Here is a 19,286-nt window from a genome sequence, read left to right as displayed (position 1 = left end):
AAGAAAGTCATTCCAAGAGCAAAGACGAATAACTAAATGACCTACTGTTTTGATCTTTTATGAGAGATGTACCAGTATATTCAGAGTTGGCCAGTCAGACAAGCAATGATTTTAATGAATCCGTGATACCCTTCAGAAAAATCAATTAACTGGGTAAAGTCCCAAAATCTAATTTGGATCTTCTGATATCTGAATGAGTACCCACTTATCAATGCTAACAATGAGCACTAGTGCACTGTGGGCAGCAATTTCTATGCTCTAACATATAGAATTGCCACTTGCAGGAGTATTACTAGAGGACAATTGGACAACAGAATTCAATGATTTGAAGAGGAAGAGGTTGGAGAAATAATGATAGAACTGGAACAAAACACAGATCTAATTTTTAAGAGTTATTTTCTATTATGTGTCATTAAGGCATATTGACACAGATTGTCACCTGTCTCTCCTCAACACTTGGGGAAATGAAGAACTAGCCAGCTTTTTTTTTGGTCATTTGGTTAACTGACCAAATAATGTAGCAAAGAGGTGGAAATTTCCATTTACCAACTGGCCAATTTTGTTTGAGTAGGAAAACAAGACAACTCATTGGATTGTGAGTCATGTCACTATGTTTACTCTTCAGCCTATGTTAAGTCATTGTGTTTATCCCTCTATCGCTAATTCTATAATGTTTACTTTGTCACTTCTAGCAACTCTGTTTCTCCTTCAGTCCTTTGGTTACACCTACTATTTTTCCAAGAGTTTGTATTTATTTTTTCCATCTTGTTTCACCTTCTTTCAATAGGAGGTGAAAGAAGAGGCATAACCAATCCCTTGTCAGTTTTCTAACATCGCGACCAGTCACTGTGCCTAATCCTTTCCTATTTTCCTTTCAATTACTTTTTTATGGTGGTTGCTTACTCTCATGATTCATTCCTTATCTGTACTAATAAGGATATTATGTTTAATTTTCAAGGTTAGATCTTGGGTTTGAGTTAAACCGAGAGACTTAGGGGTGGAGTTTTATTTCTACAGGATAAGCTATAAGCTACGTATTTGCCACATTTACTGTCCCTCCCTTAGTGCCCATGAATTGAATAATAAATGACTCTGAAGGTCACAAACAGACTAGAATATTTGAAGATGGCAAATTTCCTTCCCTAAAAGATATTCATGTCTCAAAAGGATTTTTACCTAGTCTGTAGTTTCACAGCCACTGTTGCTGAGGTGCTCTTTTATTTTTAAACTCCAGATTTATTTAATGACATAAATTTAAATTCCCCAACTTCCATGGTAGAATTTAAATTCATTCTGAATTAATGATCCAGAACTTTGATGCTATTCCAAAACTTAAGCACTATGCTATGATGCAACTATTTTCAGACATAGGCATTGCTGCGCATAAGAAAAAAACCATTGAAACTATTTTGATAACTCATCATTCTTGTTAAGAGAGTACTTAAAGTGCCAACTTAGGACCTGATTGAGAAACCTCCCTTCATTGAATGCTTTTTTGACACTATGACATCAATTTTTGACTCTTAATAGAGTAAATTAAAATTTTGAAGATCTAGGATTGAATGATAATGAAGTATTGTTCAATTATTGAAAAATGAAGTTCATAATACTCATTAAGTTTCAACCCGAAGTGACATACTTGTTTTTCAAATTATGAATAGACTGTGCTCATTTTGCACATAACTGGAGTCACAAACTTTTACTGAATTAGAATCAGAATCAGGTTTAATATCTTGCAGCAGCAGTACAATGCAATACATGATAATAGACAGAAAAAGAAAACTGTGAATGATAGTAAGTGTGTGTGTGTGTGTGTGTATATGTGTGTGTGTGTGTGTGTGTGTGTGTGTGTGTGTATGTGTGTGTGTGTGTGTGTGTGTGTGTGTGTGTGTGTGAGTGTGAGTGTGTGTGTGTGTGTGTGTAATAGTTAAAATAAAAATAAAGTAGTGAGGCGGTGTCCATTCGGAAATCGGATGGCCGAGGGGAAGAAGCTGATCCTGAATTGTTGAATGTGTGCCTTCAGGCTTCTGTACCTCCTTTCTGCTGGTAGCAATGAGAAGGGGGCATGTCCTGGGTGGTGAAGGATTAGTCATCCTTCGTTATGAAAACTTCTTATCAGTCTCTGTTCACACATTGGAATTCTTCCGACAATGCCCCCACCCCCAACACACCAACCCCCCCCCCCCTGCCCCCCGCTCTGCAGGATCCATTCAGGAGCATTCATTTCTGCCATTATTGGTAGTTATTTAGTCCATATGGTTGTTAAGCAGCTGTTGTAGCTATCCCACACTAAATGCTTTACTGTTCTGTCTGTGAAAATTTCTCACAGATGCTTTGAGTTGGAGCGTCATAGGTATGAGAGATATGACAAAATGACGCAACAAAGCCAGTCTATTCAGATTAATTTCACTTCTCTGGTCCCAGTATTTAAACGTGTAGAATACTATATATAGAGTTCTCATCCAAACATTTGCTTTATATGTGCCTCTAACCTTGCAGGCAGTGACTTCCAGTCTCCAATATTCTTTGTGAAAAAATTATTTCCTCAACTCTCTCCTAATGCTCTTTTGCTTAATTTGTGTTCTCACTAATCTCCTGAGTAGTGTTGCTGCATACCTGTTAACTCTACTCAAATCTGAATTACACAGCTGATCAAAATATAACACATGCTTTTCTCTCCACTGTCTTTCTGTGTTACAGCTGAGATTTCTTTCCACTTTCATGCCTTTACTTTCCAAAGAAGTGATTCACTTATTCTTTGCTCATATTGGTCTTCAGCTTCCGTACTGCTGGGGTCATACTACTTAAAAAGATCTCCCCTTATGAACATTTCAGCCTCACTGGATGGTTTGATTGCACATATTATATATTTCCATGGCAATTTACCATGGTCAATTAATTGGCAGACCTACATGTTTTGGGATGTGGAAGCAAACTAAAACATCTGGTGAACCACCATGCAATCACAAGGAGAATGCACAAACTCCACAAAAATAGCACCAGAGAGGCAGGTTTGAGGCCATAATGCTGGAGCTTTTGGGCAGTAATTTTACTAATTGTGGCACTAAGCTGACCCTGACCAAAAGGCTTTAGCTTCCTTTCAAGTTTACTGTTCAAGATAAGACCATAAGACACAGGAGCAGAATTAGGCCATTTGGCCCATCGAGTCTGCTCTGCCATTCAATCATGACTGATCCTTTTTTCCCCTGCTCAGCTTCTCCTTGTAACCAAGAACCTATCAAGCTCTTCCTTAAATACACCCAGCAACCTGACCTCCACAGTTGCCTGTGGTAAGAAATTCCATGAATTCAGCACCCTCTGGCTAAAGAAATTTCTCTGCATCTCTGTTTTAAATGGATGCCCCTCTATCCTGAGGCAGTGCCCTCTTGTTCAAGACACCCCCCACCATGGGAAACATCCATTCCACATCTACTTTGTCTAGGCCTTTCAACATTCAAAAGATTTCAATGAGATCCATCTTGTCCTTCTAAATTCCAGCAGGTACAGATGCAGAGCAATCAAAACATTCCTCATATGATAGCACTTTCATTCCAGAATCATCCTTGTGAACCTCCTCTGGACCCCCTCCAATGCCAGCACACCTTTTCTAAGATGAGGAGCCCAAAACTGTTCGCAATACTCAAAGTGAGGCCTCACCAGTGCCTTATAAAGCCTCAGCATCACATCTCTGCTCTTGTCTAGACCTCTTGGAATGAATGCTAACATTGCATTTGCCTTCCTCACCCCAACTCTACCTGCAAGTTAATCTTTAGGGCATTCTGCATAAGGACTCCTGACTCCCTTTGCATCTCAGATTTTTGGATTTTCTTACCATTTAGAAACCAAAGTGCATGACCATGCTTTTTCCAACATTGCATTTCATTTGCCACTCTCTTGCCCATTCTCCCAAGCTGTCTGTCTTTCTGCAGCCAACCCATTTCCTCACCAGTACCTGCCCCTCCACTAATCAGAATTAAGTTTATTATCACCAGCGTGTGTCATGAAATTTAACTTAGCAGCAGCAATGCAATGTAATACATAATATAGAAGAAGAGGAAAAAAAATAAAATAATAATAATAAATAAATAAATAAATTACAGTATATGTATAATGAATAGATTAAAAATCATGCAAAAAACAGAAATAATATATATTAGAAAAGTGAGGTAGTCCTATTAACATATTGTCACATCTGTAAATACTGATAAAAATCTTGTTTTTTCTAATAAGTGTTTCTTTTTAAGCATTTCAAAACTGAACAGTGTTCCTTCTTTCATTCTGTTGCAAAGAACTGTTATTCCTTTAGCTGTCCAGTCCTTAAATCTAGCATCCAGTTTATTCGGCGTAAAATCCGAGTCATATGCACACCATTTAAGAATTGCAATATCTCCCTCTAGATTATATTCTTTTATAGCGGTTTTCCATATTTTAAGAGTCAATTTCACGCATGGGTTATCAATAGTATTTATGTACCTTTGCAGGTTGTTATCAGCCAAAATTGCTTGTATGGGGATGGGAAGTACCCGCTCCTCAATGTTTTTCCATTGAGTGTCATATGTTGGGTTGCACCAACATATCACAGCACTCAACTGTGCTGCAAAATAATAATCTCTGAGAAGGTAGGCCCCATCCTCCCTTTTCCTTTGCTAATTGCAAAGTTTTGAGACAAACTCTAGGCCTTTTACCTTGCCAAATATACCTTGATAACATCTTGTTCCATTCATTGAATTGATTTTGATTAATCTCTATTGGTATGGTCTGAAAGAGATATAACAGTCTGAGCAGTATATTCATTTTAATAGACTCAATCCTTGAACTGAGACTAACAAAAGGAATCAGGTTCTATCTTGCCATATCTTCCTTAATTTTTTGAGATAAAGGCTGATAATTGCATTCTGATAATTTTGCCAAATCTTTTGGCATAATGATGCCCAAATATTTGGAAGACTCTGCTTGCCATGCCCAGGGATATCTACTTTCAATTTCTCTTGGCAAGCTATAGTTATATGAAAGTAATTGGGTTTTATCTATGTTGATCTTGTATCCTGATAATTGGCCATATTGTTCAAAGGATTGCATCAATTTAGGTAAAGAGTATGTTGGTTGCCCTAGATGGATCAAAATGTCATCTGCGTAACAAGCCAATTTATGCTCTGTCCCTTTAATCATAAATCCCCTGATATCTTCATTTTGTCTGATGTATTGAGATGATGGTTCCAGATATAATGCGAGGAGTAGCGGTGACCATGCACAACCCTGTCTCGTGCCCCTTTCTAGGGTAGGACTATTTGATAAATATCTATTAATTTTAATCCTAGCAGTAGGGTTGTCATATAGTGTCTGTATAGTTTTAATAATTGTGTCTTGGAAACCAAATCTATGTAAAACTCTGTAAAGAAAATTCCAATTAACCGAATCAAATGCCTTTTCAGCCTCCACGCTTATCACTGTTGCTTTGATTTTATTTTTTTGTATATGATCCATAATGTGAAGTGTCCTTCATATGTTGTCTTGTGTTTGGCGTTGTCGTATAAAACCTGTCTGATCGTTACATGTCAGTATGGGTAGAAACTCCTCTAATCGTTTGGCCATGATGGAGGTAAATAACCTATGATCTACATTAAGAATGGATATTGGTCTAAATGACTCACATTCCATTTTATCCTTGCCTTCTTTCGGTATAGCTGAGATTATCACTTCCTTCCAACTGGGTGGCATTTGTGCCTTTTTTAGAGCCCAGTTCAGTGTGGGGAGTAAAACAGGAATTAACTCATTTTTAAATTCTTTGTACCACTCTGCCATATATCCATCTGATCCTGGTGACTTGCTTAATTTAAGCTTACTAATTGCAGCTTTTAATTCAACTTCAGTTATGTCAGCAGTCATCGTTCTATTTTGTTCTTCGCTTAAAGTGGGTAACTCTAGAGAATTCAGGAAGGTGTCAATTTGGGTTATGCTTCCCCCTGGAACTTTGAAATATAGAGTTTTGTAAAACAAATTCTAGTGGTCCAATATCCACTCTCATCTCTCTTTTATTTTTTACATACTTCAAAAAGATTTTACTATCCACTTTGATATTGTTTGCTAGTTTGCTCTCATATTTGCTCTCTTGTTTATAAATAGTCTAAATTAGGCAGTTGCTTGAAATTTATTCCAAGGTATTAATTACTTAATCTATGAAAGATCTGAACCCATCAATAAGATTCTACCCTGAATCCTTTCCGGATATAAAGCAATATATTTGCATCAAGTCTCAACAAGATTTCAGCTTGTAACTCACTTTCCAGCATACAGTAGACTATATCTAAATTATCCAAGCTCCTCAATGTAATAGATCACGGATTTCATAAACTTTCAATACACAATTTTGCCTTGTGTCTATATTTCAAGTATGCCTATACATCTCAGTTCCTTGTCTGAATAAATATTTGCTTTACGAATCATAGGCCATGCCCAGTTCCTCTGGATGAAGGCCTGTTTTGATGTCTTCATGATTCAGAATCAGAATCAGGTTTAATATCACCGGCATATGTCGCGAAATTTGCTAACCTTGCGGCAGCAGTACAATGCAATACATGATAAATATAGAAAAAAACTGCATTACAGTAAGTGTGTGTGATATATATATATATTTATGTGTATATTTAATAGTTAAATTCAATAATATAGATAAACTTAACAAGCAAAAACATAAATGCTACTCAAAATTAGCTTAATATCTACCACAACTAAAATTAAAATATAACATTTGTAATATTAAGCCATTCAAAACATGCTTTGGATATTAATTATCAAAGCAGCACTTGACTAAAGATCAAATATTGTGTTGGCATGCAGATTTTAAGATCTACACTTTGCAGTGAACAATACAATTAGTCGCTTAGACATTTAGTTTCAACTGTTTAATAAAATGCTGCACTCAGAAACTTGAAGTGTACGTGGTGAGCAGGGAATGCTCTGATGGAGTTAAGTATTTCCTTTAACCTCACTGCTAATTGATTGTTTCCTTAAGATTCTTTCCTGGGTGACACCTCTTCAGTGCCCCATGCCAGATTTTCCCACGTTATCTTTCAAACCTGAATAATAAATATTCCGGAAGTGAAAGCACAGAAATGCTCATTAGGAGTTAGCTTTAGCTTCAAGTCGTTGATTGAAATTTTCAAGAGGCTAATCTTTAAATGGGCAGAATTTCCTTATCATTGTTCTTGGCAATTATTGGTGGTTTTAAGTTAACAAATTCATATAATTGTTGCTCCTGTTTCATTTTGATCTGAAAACACAAATAAAATAACATTTGCCATCAGTTCAAGAGTTTCCAGATATTATCACTTTAGAAGACAACACTGTGCAGAAAATTAATATAGTCTCTTTGATTTAATTGTTAGGCTCTACACACGAAGAGGGCAGTGCCTCCTCAAAGCATGGAAATCATCTTCTCGATTAGCCAGGAACCAAATGAGAGAATGTTTACAGAATGCTCATTAAGGACAAGGATTGAGAGATAAGAGAATCTGGTTACAGTGCATATACCAGATAGATAAGGGGAAAAAATGCCATGTGATATCACATTGGCCAATTGCTGGGAGCGGGCTTCCTTGGACAGTGAGAGACCACAGACATAAGGGAAGGTTTTCCAAAAAATTGTCAGCATTGCATTTGAATGACACCAGCCTGGTCCTCTGCAGAGGATAAAACAGCAACGCTTGAGCAGCTGTCAAACACAGTCCAGATTGTTTAGGGTCAGGAACAGGAGCCATAAAAAAGCTATAATAATGAATTCCCTGTCACTACAGGTTTTTGCTTGTCTGTGTGCTCTGTTACCTTTGACAACCAGCAGTCCCATCGACAACCGTGCAGACGCAACTGAGGGCAAGAGCAGGTATGTGGCGGAAGACGATTTTCAAGAAGAAGATTCCGTTGATTTTAACACGCTTTTGGCGAGCATGAAAGGAGAGTTCCTAAAAAGCCTGAATTTGTCGGGAAGCCGAACAATCGATGCAGCGAAAGTGGAACCACCTGAGTATATGATTGAACTCTACAACAGGTTCGCAAATGACAGGACCTCCATGCCCTCCTCCAATATAGTGAGGAGCTTCAAGAATGAAGGTAGGCAATGTGGAATATGTTTGGATATCAATTCAATACAGTTCATTTTGTATGATGAGTCCCAAAGCCCTTCAGGTTTGCTTCTCACCAATCTGGCTTAACACGCGAAAAGCTATCGAAATCGGACCGTTGGTAAAAGACAGCGCATTATACAGCAGATAAGATCTTTCCCAAACAGAAATCAATTTTTTGCAAATCATACTGTAACAGTGGGAAGCTGAAACCATTAGTAAGACCCATTAGTCACCTCAGCAATTCGCACCCTTCAGCTAAGTCCCAGACTTTTCCATGTGTAATATTAGATTATTCTTGCACTTGTAGAAGAATTCTTGATCTGAACCTTGCGAGTGGTTGTATGAGTGCGTGTGCAGCAAACTAGAAAAGGGGAATTTCGTATTTAAAAGGTGGTTCATACTGTCTGTCGCCTACGTTTAGTTCTGAGAAGTTCTAATTCCATTCTGCAAAGCAAAACACAGAATGCCGCGAAGTGCAAGCGATGCTCAAGTGTCAAATCTACAGAATTCTATCCTCCTGCGACCTCCCAAATAAGTACAAGAATGGGGGGGGGGGGGCAGATTATTTACTGATATATGAACTTCTGACAATAATATCCGAAGTTCGCCTTGCACTACAAAATCGAAAACGCTGTTTCACCGTTGTCAGGAATATTATGATACTTTGACTTACTTTCGCCTCTTTCGCTTCCGACTTTTAAGTACATAACCAATTAAACAATCATAAACTACAAAGAAATGTTGTTTGTACAGAAACAGCAGTGGTTATAAACGCAACAGTTAGTAGATCCAGCACGTAGGAATTGAAGATACCTCAATTTTTTGTTTGTGAGCAGCACACTCACGAATGGAATTGTCTTACCTTGCTAACGCAAATATTGGCGTTTCCAGGAGGAAATTCCCTCCCATTCCAGCCAGGCTGGGAAGAAGTCACAGTGCACAAATCCACACAATTTTCTGGATTCGTTTTATCGACTTCTTTAGTCACGTGAGACAAGGTTTCCTTGCAGAATCCGCGGTACCTTCTCTTTTAAAAAAAAAATAGTTTGGAAGATGAAAGATTACAGGGACTGTCTCACTTTCATCGTTAGTCTCACCAGTTCTGCCAGCGTCCTGGCGCATGCTTTTCCGTGTTTACTGCACTGAGTAACATTACCACTGATATTTTTGTCTAGTCAATGTTGGCTTTGTGCGACTCATGAAGAAAATATTGGAGACAGAGGGGGAAATGAAACAGGAAATAGGAAGGGATTGTTGCCAACACGACTGCAGTTGATGCAATATCCAAATTATGCGACACTCTATAATTTGAAAGCAGAATGAAAATGTGCGTTTTCCTTGTCATTCTGAATCCATCCACGTAACCAGTCGTATAGGTATGCTAAATCATTACAGTGCCCCACCGCTAGTCCAATGCCTATCATCATACTTCAGAAATTCTACATATTCAAGTTGACATTCAATGCATGGCAGGACTAAGGATATGCTGCTAACCCTACAAGGATAGCTTAAGAGACCTTCCTATTTGAAGCCGACTTTATTTCCCTAATAAAAGCACTGAAATCCAAGTGTTTTCACCCCAACTGCCGAAACATTCTCTGCAATGAGAATGTTTCCACAACTTTACATTCATACAGCTCACTTAATAAGTCAGGACCAACCCTTTTTATAGGTATTTCAAACAAAAAATAATCTACAACAATCTGAAATTCCTATGATTCAAAAGTATGTGTGATTTATAACAATTACCTCTGACTGTAGGTTACGGATAAAATGATTTTTCTCAAAACATCATGCCATTTGTCCAATGACCTTACAAAAGGATCCTTGAATTAAAGACTCCTTTACTTCCTTGTGGAATTATGCTATTTAGAACTACTTGGCACTAAAGGTACCCATTCCTGCCCACTATTTCCATACCAGCAAGAGAGAATTAACATTGTTTCCTTGTTCTTAAGGAATGGATGGTCTTGCAGGTAATGGCTCTTCAAGTGTTCGTCCAGGCACTTTTTATAAGTGATAAGGAGCTTTTGCCTCTCTCGCCCTTTTAGACACAAAGTTCCAGACTAACATTACTGATTGAGTGAAAAATAATTTCCCATTTTTTCTCTAATCTTCAAATCAATTAACTTAAATCCATGTCTCCTACTTAGTACCCTAGGTACAAAGGTCCTTTCTGCTTATCCTGTCTGAACCTCATATAATTTTAATTGCCTTACTCTCTTTTAATATTTTTTCAAAGTATTACATTTTTGACTAAATAAGAGATCATTTTGTCTATCAGTCTACCTGATACTCTATAGCATTCCTACCCCTACTTACTTCCCTGTAACCCATTCTCTTACATGGCTGTTTTTCCAGTTACTTCAATGGCAATATATAGCAGGCAATTAACCTAACAGCCCATCTTTGGAATTCAAGAGGAAAGCAGAGCACTTAGATGAAACCCATGAGGTCAATGGAGCAGTGAAGAAAGAGCTCCAATAGCTGTGCCACTGTGCCATCTACAAATTCCCCTTCTTCTTCTTCATCTATATGTGCAAAACCACACTACAGTGTATAGTTTGGTGATCACTCTACAATTCATCACTGAATTTGTATCAGATACTATTCTACATATAATTTGCTGATTCATTTACTGAATGAATCTAACCTTGATAGTCTTAAATTTAAGGACCTATCTGGAACATGACCAAAGTCCTTTCCAGATCCAATACCAATCTCCATAACCACATGGCCACTAGAGATTATTCTGCAACTTGAAACTTAGTTTCCAATATTCAAAGTTCTGATTGCAACTTTACACTGTGTAGTTCATCTGTTGGTAAACTATTCATGTTTTCCAGACACTTCAGACTCTAACCAAACTGATGGTGTGAGGATCCACTCTCTCCTTTTCAATATGTCTGTACCTCGTCATGAAGAAATCACCATGGCTGAACTACGGTTGTATACCTTGGTAGATCGAGACAGAAGGATGTATGAAGGAGTGGACAGGATAGTTACCATCTATGAAGTAGGTGAGAGAGAAGTTGAAGGAGATACCGAAGAAGAACATCCAAGACAAGGCAAGCTACAATTAGCAACAAGACAAATTTATGGCAGAGACAGTGGATGGGAGACCTTTGATGTGACAGAAGCTATCTTGAGATGGTCAAAATCTGAGAAGACCACCCACAGACTTGAAGTGCATATTGAAAACATGGAAGAAGAAAAGCATGAAGATGGAGATCTTGATATTGACATTAAACCAGAGACCAAACATGTGCCTTTGCTAATTGTGTTCTCTGATGACAGAAACAGCATTATGAAAGAGGCCATTGAAGAATTAGAGCAGATGATTGACCATGAGCAAGATGTGGTATTCCAGAGTTTGGAGGCTGGAAATTTTGGCACCAACTTAAATGAAGAAGCCTTGTTGCAAAGACGGTCAAACATGCTCTATGATACCTCTTCAAGGATCAGAAGGAATGCCAAGGGGAATTACTGCAAAAGGAGTCCCCTCTATGTGGAATTTAAAGACATCGGTTGGGATTCCTGGATCATAGCCCCAACAGGTTATGAAGCTTATGAGTGTAAAGGCTCTTGCTACTACCCATTGACTGAGCACGTCACACCAACGAAGCATGCCATTGTTCAGACTCTGGTGAATCTCCGCAACCCTAAAATGGCAGCTAAAGCCTCTTGCGTTCCTACTAAATTGGACCCCATTTCCATCCTCTATCTAGATGATGCAGGTGTGGTCACATACAAGTTCAACTACGAAGGTATGGTTGTGGCAGAATGCGGCTGCAGATAGTACAGAAGAGTGATCAGAAAATAACTCTAATATATATCAATTTCAAAGTATTTAAAGAATATGATTGTAAATGTGTACATCTTGAGCTACCTATTTAAGAAGTTTATTTAAGGATGTACAGATGAGTTCTAGATTTATAAAGAGTGTTGTTACTGAACTTTTAAAAAAAAGTGTTTATAAGGTCGCAGAAGCTATCTCCACTGAGAACATTCTCCAGAGAAGTATAGAGAATGTTACAAACACTACTGCTGAATCAGTTAATAATATAACTAATGGACCATTGAACAAGGCTGCTTGACTCATTGCCCATGCTCCACATTGGAGTTTCAACATCCAAGTATCAACATATTTTTTCAACCCACGTGAAGATTTCTTTATTAAATAAATTCTGAAATGTCCTGGTTAATTAAATTTTAACATAATTCTGTATTATAACAGCTTTTTTTTGGAAGTTATCACATTGTTTCACCCATCTATTTTTTGGCAATCACACTACTGTTCCTAAATATATTACTGTTTTGATGTTGTTTCAGTTTCTAGGTATAATGAAGGATAAAGCAAGTTACTCTGCTGTGTTACAAATGCCTAGAGACCATATTCATTTGGAGGAATGTGAAGCTGTAGCAGTAATCAACCATTGACTGCAGCAGGATATCAGTGGAACTGTAATGCATGCTGCTGAAATGCTGCACTTTCACACTTGAATTCACAACTTTCAGGACTCTTTTCATCTTTTAAGCTGTAAATATCCAATAGTAATATTCACAGCTTGACACTCTAAAGAACTAACATGAAGTATTAAAGCAACATACAGAAAATGCTGGAGGAAGTCAGCAGGTCAGGCAGCATCTATGGAAATGAATAAACAGATGCCCTCAGGCTGAGTCTCTTCTCTAGTCCTGAAGAAGGGTCTCACATGAAATGGCGACTGTCTATTAAACTTCCATTGATGCTGCCTGACCTGATGAGTTCCTCTAGCATTTTTTGTGTGGTGCTTTGAATTTCCAGCATCTGCAGACTTTCTTGTGTTTAATGAGTATCAAAGAATAACTTCCATTTTTACAGAGCTATTGTAAAATAGATAATAGAAACTTGAATTAAATTGAAAAATGCTAGAAGCAGTAGGGCATCAACTGCTGTGGAACATGAAGATGCATTATTTTACAAAAAATTGCAGATGTTGGACATTCAAAATAGTTTTTAAAAATCTGGAAACTCTCAGCAGGTCAGAGGGTATGTGTGGAAGAAGAGCAGATTTAAGGCTTCAGGTCTCACTTCTTTGTCAGAAATGTGAGAGGTACAAGTGACAATTTTAAATTATAGAGACTGAATAGAACTAAAGAAACATCTAAACATGGATTTCCTGTTGAATTTGTATTTCCATTTTCAGCTTGATGATCTAATTGGCAAAAGGTTATTGATCTGAAATGCTTAACTATTTCTCTTATCATATGCCGAGTAATACCAGGATTCGTGCACTGTTTCAATATCAGTTTAGCATAGATATCCCATGATATGAGGCAACAATTACTACCAAGAATGCATTCAGATAGGAGACTAAAAGTTTAGTGAAGAAGGTGTTGAGGAATGTGTCAAAGGAGTAAAGAGAAAGAGAGAAAGAGGGAGGAATTTATGGAAAATAATTCCAGTACTTGGGCCCCTCTGGCTGAGGGTCTCATTGCTAATGATGAAACGAAGGCTTGCTTTTAAAGTCAGAGAAAATAAAGTAGCTGTGCAGTTATAGGTCTTGGAGTGACTAGAATGAAATGGAGGAATGTGGAGACAGGGGAATTTAATTATGCTGAAGAGTATTTTAAAATTAAGGAGATGCTGAAACAGGTGAGTGAGCACATAGGTGATGGATGAATGAATGGGATTTGGTATGAGATAGCATATGACTGTTAAATAAATTCCTGTAGATATTGGGAGAATAGGTGAGGATTAGAATTATATGGTCTGAAAGCAATAAAAGTTGAAATGAGAAGTCCAACAGCTGAGCTGAGACAGGAGAGAATGACAGGGAAAAACATGATCTAGTCAGCGAATCCAAGTCTGGGTGGGGAAGTAGCAGTGCCAAAAGTTACAGAGGGATAGTCTGTAAGGATTTCATATTATAAATTCTCCCCACGTATATACTTGCAATCTTGCTGCTCTATCTACAGGGCAATGACCCATCCCTGCAGCATATTTTGGGGGGCAAGGGGAAGCATATTTTACTATGTGTGAATACGTGTGGCTTTCATTCCATCAGGCTGAGAACCACTGATCTTTGTAGGTAATTAGATCAACTCAGTATCAAATAGCTAATCAAGATCACAAGCAGTCTAGTTCGGTTTGGGATGGTAATTTGGGATTAATGGGTATAAAACAAAGCTGATCATGGAAATTGAAGGAAATCAGTTTAACCTTTCACATATTTGCAGCAAATATTGGTGTATTTCAGCCTGGATATCACAGTGGCGCTAAAGTGGAGCTGGAATTGGATGTCAATAATGTAAAATGCAGAAAATCAGCATTGCAGCACTGCTCAGGAACAAAACATATGTGGCAAGCAGATACCGACCAAGCTAAGGGATAAAACTTTCACTGATTCAGAAAGCAACCCTGTCTTTCAATGAAGCCTTTTCATGGAATATTTTACAGTATTTCCTGTGTTCTAAATCCATGTGATTACTTTCAAAGCAAATCAAATAACCTCTTCTGCAGGATCCTATGTAGAAGTAGTCTATTCCCTTTGAGTACAAATGGAGATGAATATCAGAAATGGTTTCTGTGACTTTAATTTGTTTTGATTGTGTATATTTTTGTAAAGATAAAATGTCTTTTAATGTAAATTGATGCATAGACCTCTGTATTAAACAAAAAAGCTGATTTTTAAAGGGTAACATCACCATTAGACTAGCCCCAGAAGATGATGAGACCTGGCCAGCAATATTTCTTTTAAAGGGAGAGATCCCCAGCAGTACTGAATCTTTTAAATAATACAGATCCTTCTTACCAGTATTCCTGCCGAAGGGAGAGGCTCTCGCCTGTCTTAACTGCGTAATTGAAGAGCTTTTAATGTTCATTTTATTGATTATATTTCTGCTTATTTAGGAAAAGTGAATATTTACAAATGTACTTCCATTGCTTCTGGGTACAATCCCAGGGGGAAAATGGACAGCACGTGAACAACAGATGTACTCTCCTAGGTTATTGAAGGTGTTGACTCTATCAGTGCCTTCTCACTCAATTGATAAGGTCCCACTGTTCAAAGCAGTTTTTTTCAAATAACTTAATGTTTCTTAAAACAAGTTCATGACTTCTTTGATATTACCTTTCCTCAGACAACAATCTGGTGCATGTCACCAGTTGCCGGCTACTCTTTTGATTATCACTTAGAGGCCTGCTGTACCTTTAGAGCATGTTTACTTTGTCCTTTCACCTTAAAATGAACCCTTTAGTCACTTGTCTCCACCAGTTAACTGTCCATTTCACAAATGGATATTGGATTTCAACCCAGAGTAACTGTAAATTCCATTTTTATATCAAAGAATTTAATTAAATATTATTTAAAGATTTAATTTAACTTTAAAAAAACTACTGGGATCCATTCAAATTGCAAATCAGCCATTGCAATAAGGTGTTAGAAACTTTTGTCAAGAATGTTACATGCTTAAGTGAAGTTCAAAATATGGAGGTGAGAACCATCTTATCTTTGTAATCAATTCAGTGAATCGACCTTAAATTAGTTATCAAATAACCTTTAGATAAAGAGGTTTTATGGAATTAAAGATTATGGCAGGATTCAAAAGTCCAGGTTCACTTTTCTATTCTGGTATTTTGCATTATTGTAACAAATGTGCTGAATAACCTTGATACTTCTCAAACTGTGAAGGGGGGGGGGGGGGCTCCGTTTTATATCACCAGATTCCATTATGCAAGTTCCTTGAGTGAAATCCAATATTCGTATCCCATTCCTGCCTTCCAGAGATCGGTCTTCAATTGTTTCCACCATACGACAGTGATTACACTTCCAGGTACTTAATTTGCTCTAAGCTTTCAGAGACACTGAACAATGAATTACTTCTCATGGATCTTAATAGTAAGCTTTTAAGCAGTTGGGAAATTTTTTCCAGTTGGGTAACATGATTTAGTTTCTCACTGAGTTGTTTGAGCACGATCCTTTCCATCAGTTTAAGATCAATCCTGTGCTATCACATGCTCTTCCCAAACCCTGCCAGCTTCGGAACCCATGCACAAGATAAGCAGGCGTGAAAGCTGAGAAACATTGGACCCTGTCACTTTATTTATACTGAGCTGCAAAGTTGTCAAATTCCTGGAGAAGTGCAACTGACGTTAGCTCTCCTCTGCCCCACTACACTGAGTCACAACACTTTTACAGATGCAGGCCAAAGCTATTTGCTCAGAGTGATAAGGGAACAGCTTCTAGAAGATTCTGTACAATTTGCGTGAGATGGTCTAAACCACTTGATTGAATACCAGCCCAATGGAGCCTTGACTATGTCCATGTCACACTTTGACATCCCACATCGTTTATTGGATGCGAGATTGAATAAGATAATATCAATAATGTTTTACTCCAATAAAGTGTATTTATTTTTCTTAATTTTAAAACAAAAAACTTTGTAAGGTGAGTCTGAGTGGCTTAAAAAAGAGCCTTCAATAGGAAATAGCTTCACATTTACATGGACTTTTACGGAAATTATTTTTCCTGTGCAGGTTCATTCAATGAGATGCAATTGCACTAAAAGGTGGATTCTCTCCTAGTCCTTGATAAACTCGTTCTCTCCATTTGTGTATATTTTCTGCAGTCAAAGTCAACATACAAAATACCCTCATATTGACAGTACCTTATGGATTTAGCCTTTTACTAGGTGAAACAGATTTCGGTTCCACTCAGTTTTCCAGTGCCTGGAGCTGTTCCTAGCTGATATATAGTTTAGCACATTTGCAAAGTACCATTATTTTAACACCAAAATAGTCAACAGAGGAATTCCATTTAAGGTGTTCATATGCTGATATTGCCAAAAATAGGTCAAACAGTTGTTTGAATCACATACAGTTCACCCTTCAGTGCACTCAACCATTATGATGCTCTGCATCATCCATAATGTCCTTACCTAAACTCCAGAAAATTAGGGATTCGTGTAATTCCCTGCTGGCCAGAGGATAGTGTACAATGTTGAATTGTGGATGAATCTTTTTAGGTGTTGATTTAACTAGAAACTAAAGGAAAAGAATCACAGTGAAAATATGAATGTCCATGTGTCTGGGAGAAAGGGCAGAGAATACAAATTCGCAGGTCTTGTCATATTTATTTCAAACAGGCTAATGGCTGGTTAGGATAGAGTGTGAATTAATATCATAGCAATGCATTAAACTCAATGGTAATGTCTAAGCGATTCTCATTTAATCAGCCTGATGCAGATTGTTACCTAGAAGACTTTGGTCTGAAACTGCCTGTTTATAAAGCAAGTATTTATTGAGCTTTTTATTTTTAAGACCTGTTAAATATGAAGTGAACAATAAGTTATTATATGTAAATTGTTTTCCATGGAAATGAATGAAAGAAGATGTAACATTAGAGATCTTTATTCTGTTTATAAAAAGCAGCAATACCTGTGTATGTGCACTGTTTTGATATAAAAACTGTTTTAAAAGTTAAAAAAGGCTTCCTTTCTTTCTTTAAACAAAACAAAAATTCAGCGTGCTGCTGTCTACAACTCACAATAGATTGCCTCTATACTAATGAATTCTTCAGTTTTGTAACTATGTTTTCACCCAGCCAAAGAATGTTTGTCGCCTCTCTGACACTGAACTCACGGCTAACACAATCCCATTTCCCAATTACTAATATCAACAAATTCCCTCATTTCACCATGGGACTGGATCCTTCTGGGTGGGATTGCTGGACTGTTGCCCCTCCTTGTGCCCAGAGGTGATTTTACCCCTGTCACTATTGTCTGACTAGGATCGCAATGTTGTTATTTCCCCATGCCTTGCCTCAGTTGAAGTGTTAACGCACTTAAGTTTGCTTGGAAGCTGTCCCAAGTGTCTGGGCAACACTGTAGTTATGTTGACATTGGCCGATAACTTTTGCTTGCTCACTTGTGTTGACAAGAGTGTGGGGGTGGGGTGAGAAAGTAACTAATTATTTGTACATTGACCTGGGAAATGCAATTGCACATTCATAAGATTTATTTTTAACTTAAACTTTAACAGTCTTCTGCTTGATATCATCCAAAAACCAGAATTTGGAAATACTGAATAATAGGATATTCACAGCTACTCACTAATTATAAGTCTTGTTTAATTATATACCTTGGATGAAACACACAAATCAGTGTTCAAGTAAATCGGAATCTGCTGGAATAGAAGGAAAAATGAAATCAGCTATCACACAGGAAATTACTCAAGGGTCCATCACTGAGGATTATTTGTAAAACCATCCTTAATGCTACCTGACCTTCTGAATACCTGCAGTATTTTATATTTCCATTGCCCCCGCTTACAGTATTTTCTATTTTAATTGCTCCCAAACTCAAGAAGTTCCTTCCTTCTCCCAAACGAGAAGTAAGTAAGTGATCCTAGCATGGCTTTAACACAATAAAAAATAAATTAAAACTTTGTAAAGGGCACAGTTACTGACAGATTACCATCTGCCAGTATTCATGCGTGTTCTGTTTTTCTCTTCTATATCCATCTCAATTACTGATATTACCATATGCATAACAAAGTCAAAACTAAGACCTTAAGACCACAAGACCATAAGACATAGGAGCGGAATTGGGCCCCTCAGCCCATTAAGTCCGCTCTACCATTTTATCATGGGTGATTTATTATCTTTCACAGCCCCATTCTCTTGCCTTCTCCCCCTAACCTTTGCTGCCCGGACTAACCAAGAACCTATAAACCTCAGCTTTAAGTATACTCAATGCTTGGCCTCTACAACTGTCTATGGCAATGAATTCCACAGGTTCACCATTCTCCTGCTAAAGAAATACCTTTGCATCTCTGTTCTAAATGCATGTCCTGTTATTCTAAGGCTGGGCCCTCTGGTCCTATACTCCCCCACTTTAGGTAAAAACAAACCCACATCCACTCTTATCTAGGCCTTTCAGTATTCGATAAATTTCAATGCGATCCCCTCATTCTTTTGAACTCCGGCAAGTATAGGTCCAGACACTATTCATATGTTAACCCTTTCATGCCTGGAATCATTCTCGTGAACTCTGCTGAACCCTATCCAATGTTCATCTTTTCTTAGATAAGGGGCTCAAGTCTGTTCACAATACTCCAAGTGCAGTCTACCCAATGCCATATAAAGCCCCAGCATCTCACCCTTGCTCATATATTCTAGTTTT

The 19,286-nt window shown here is 37.7% G+C and overlaps 1 protein-coding gene across 1 annotated transcript; it reads left to right on the top strand.

Annotated features, from left to right (window-relative positions):
• Positions 1–7,673: 7,673 nt before the first annotated feature.
• Positions 7,674–12,739, top strand: bmp10 (bone morphogenetic protein 10). The gene is made up of 2 exons (XM_073067612.1): positions 7,674–8,106; positions 10,967–12,739. The coding sequence occupies exons 1-2, from the start codon at positions 7,773–7,775 to the stop codon at positions 11,917–11,919; spliced, it is 1,287 nt and encodes a 428-aa protein (XP_072923713.1). The 5' UTR covers positions 7,674–7,772; the 3' UTR covers positions 11,920–12,739.
• The last annotated feature ends 6,547 nt before the right edge of the window (positions 12,740–19,286 follow it).

The sequence above is a fragment of the Hemitrygon akajei genome, chromosome 1 (assembly GCF_048418815.1).
Source record: "Hemitrygon akajei chromosome 1, sHemAka1.3, whole genome shotgun sequence".
Classification (NCBI taxonomy): Eukaryota; Metazoa; Chordata; class Chondrichthyes; order Myliobatiformes; family Dasyatidae; genus Hemitrygon; species Hemitrygon akajei.
This window is presented reverse-complemented; position numbering and strand designations above follow the sequence as displayed.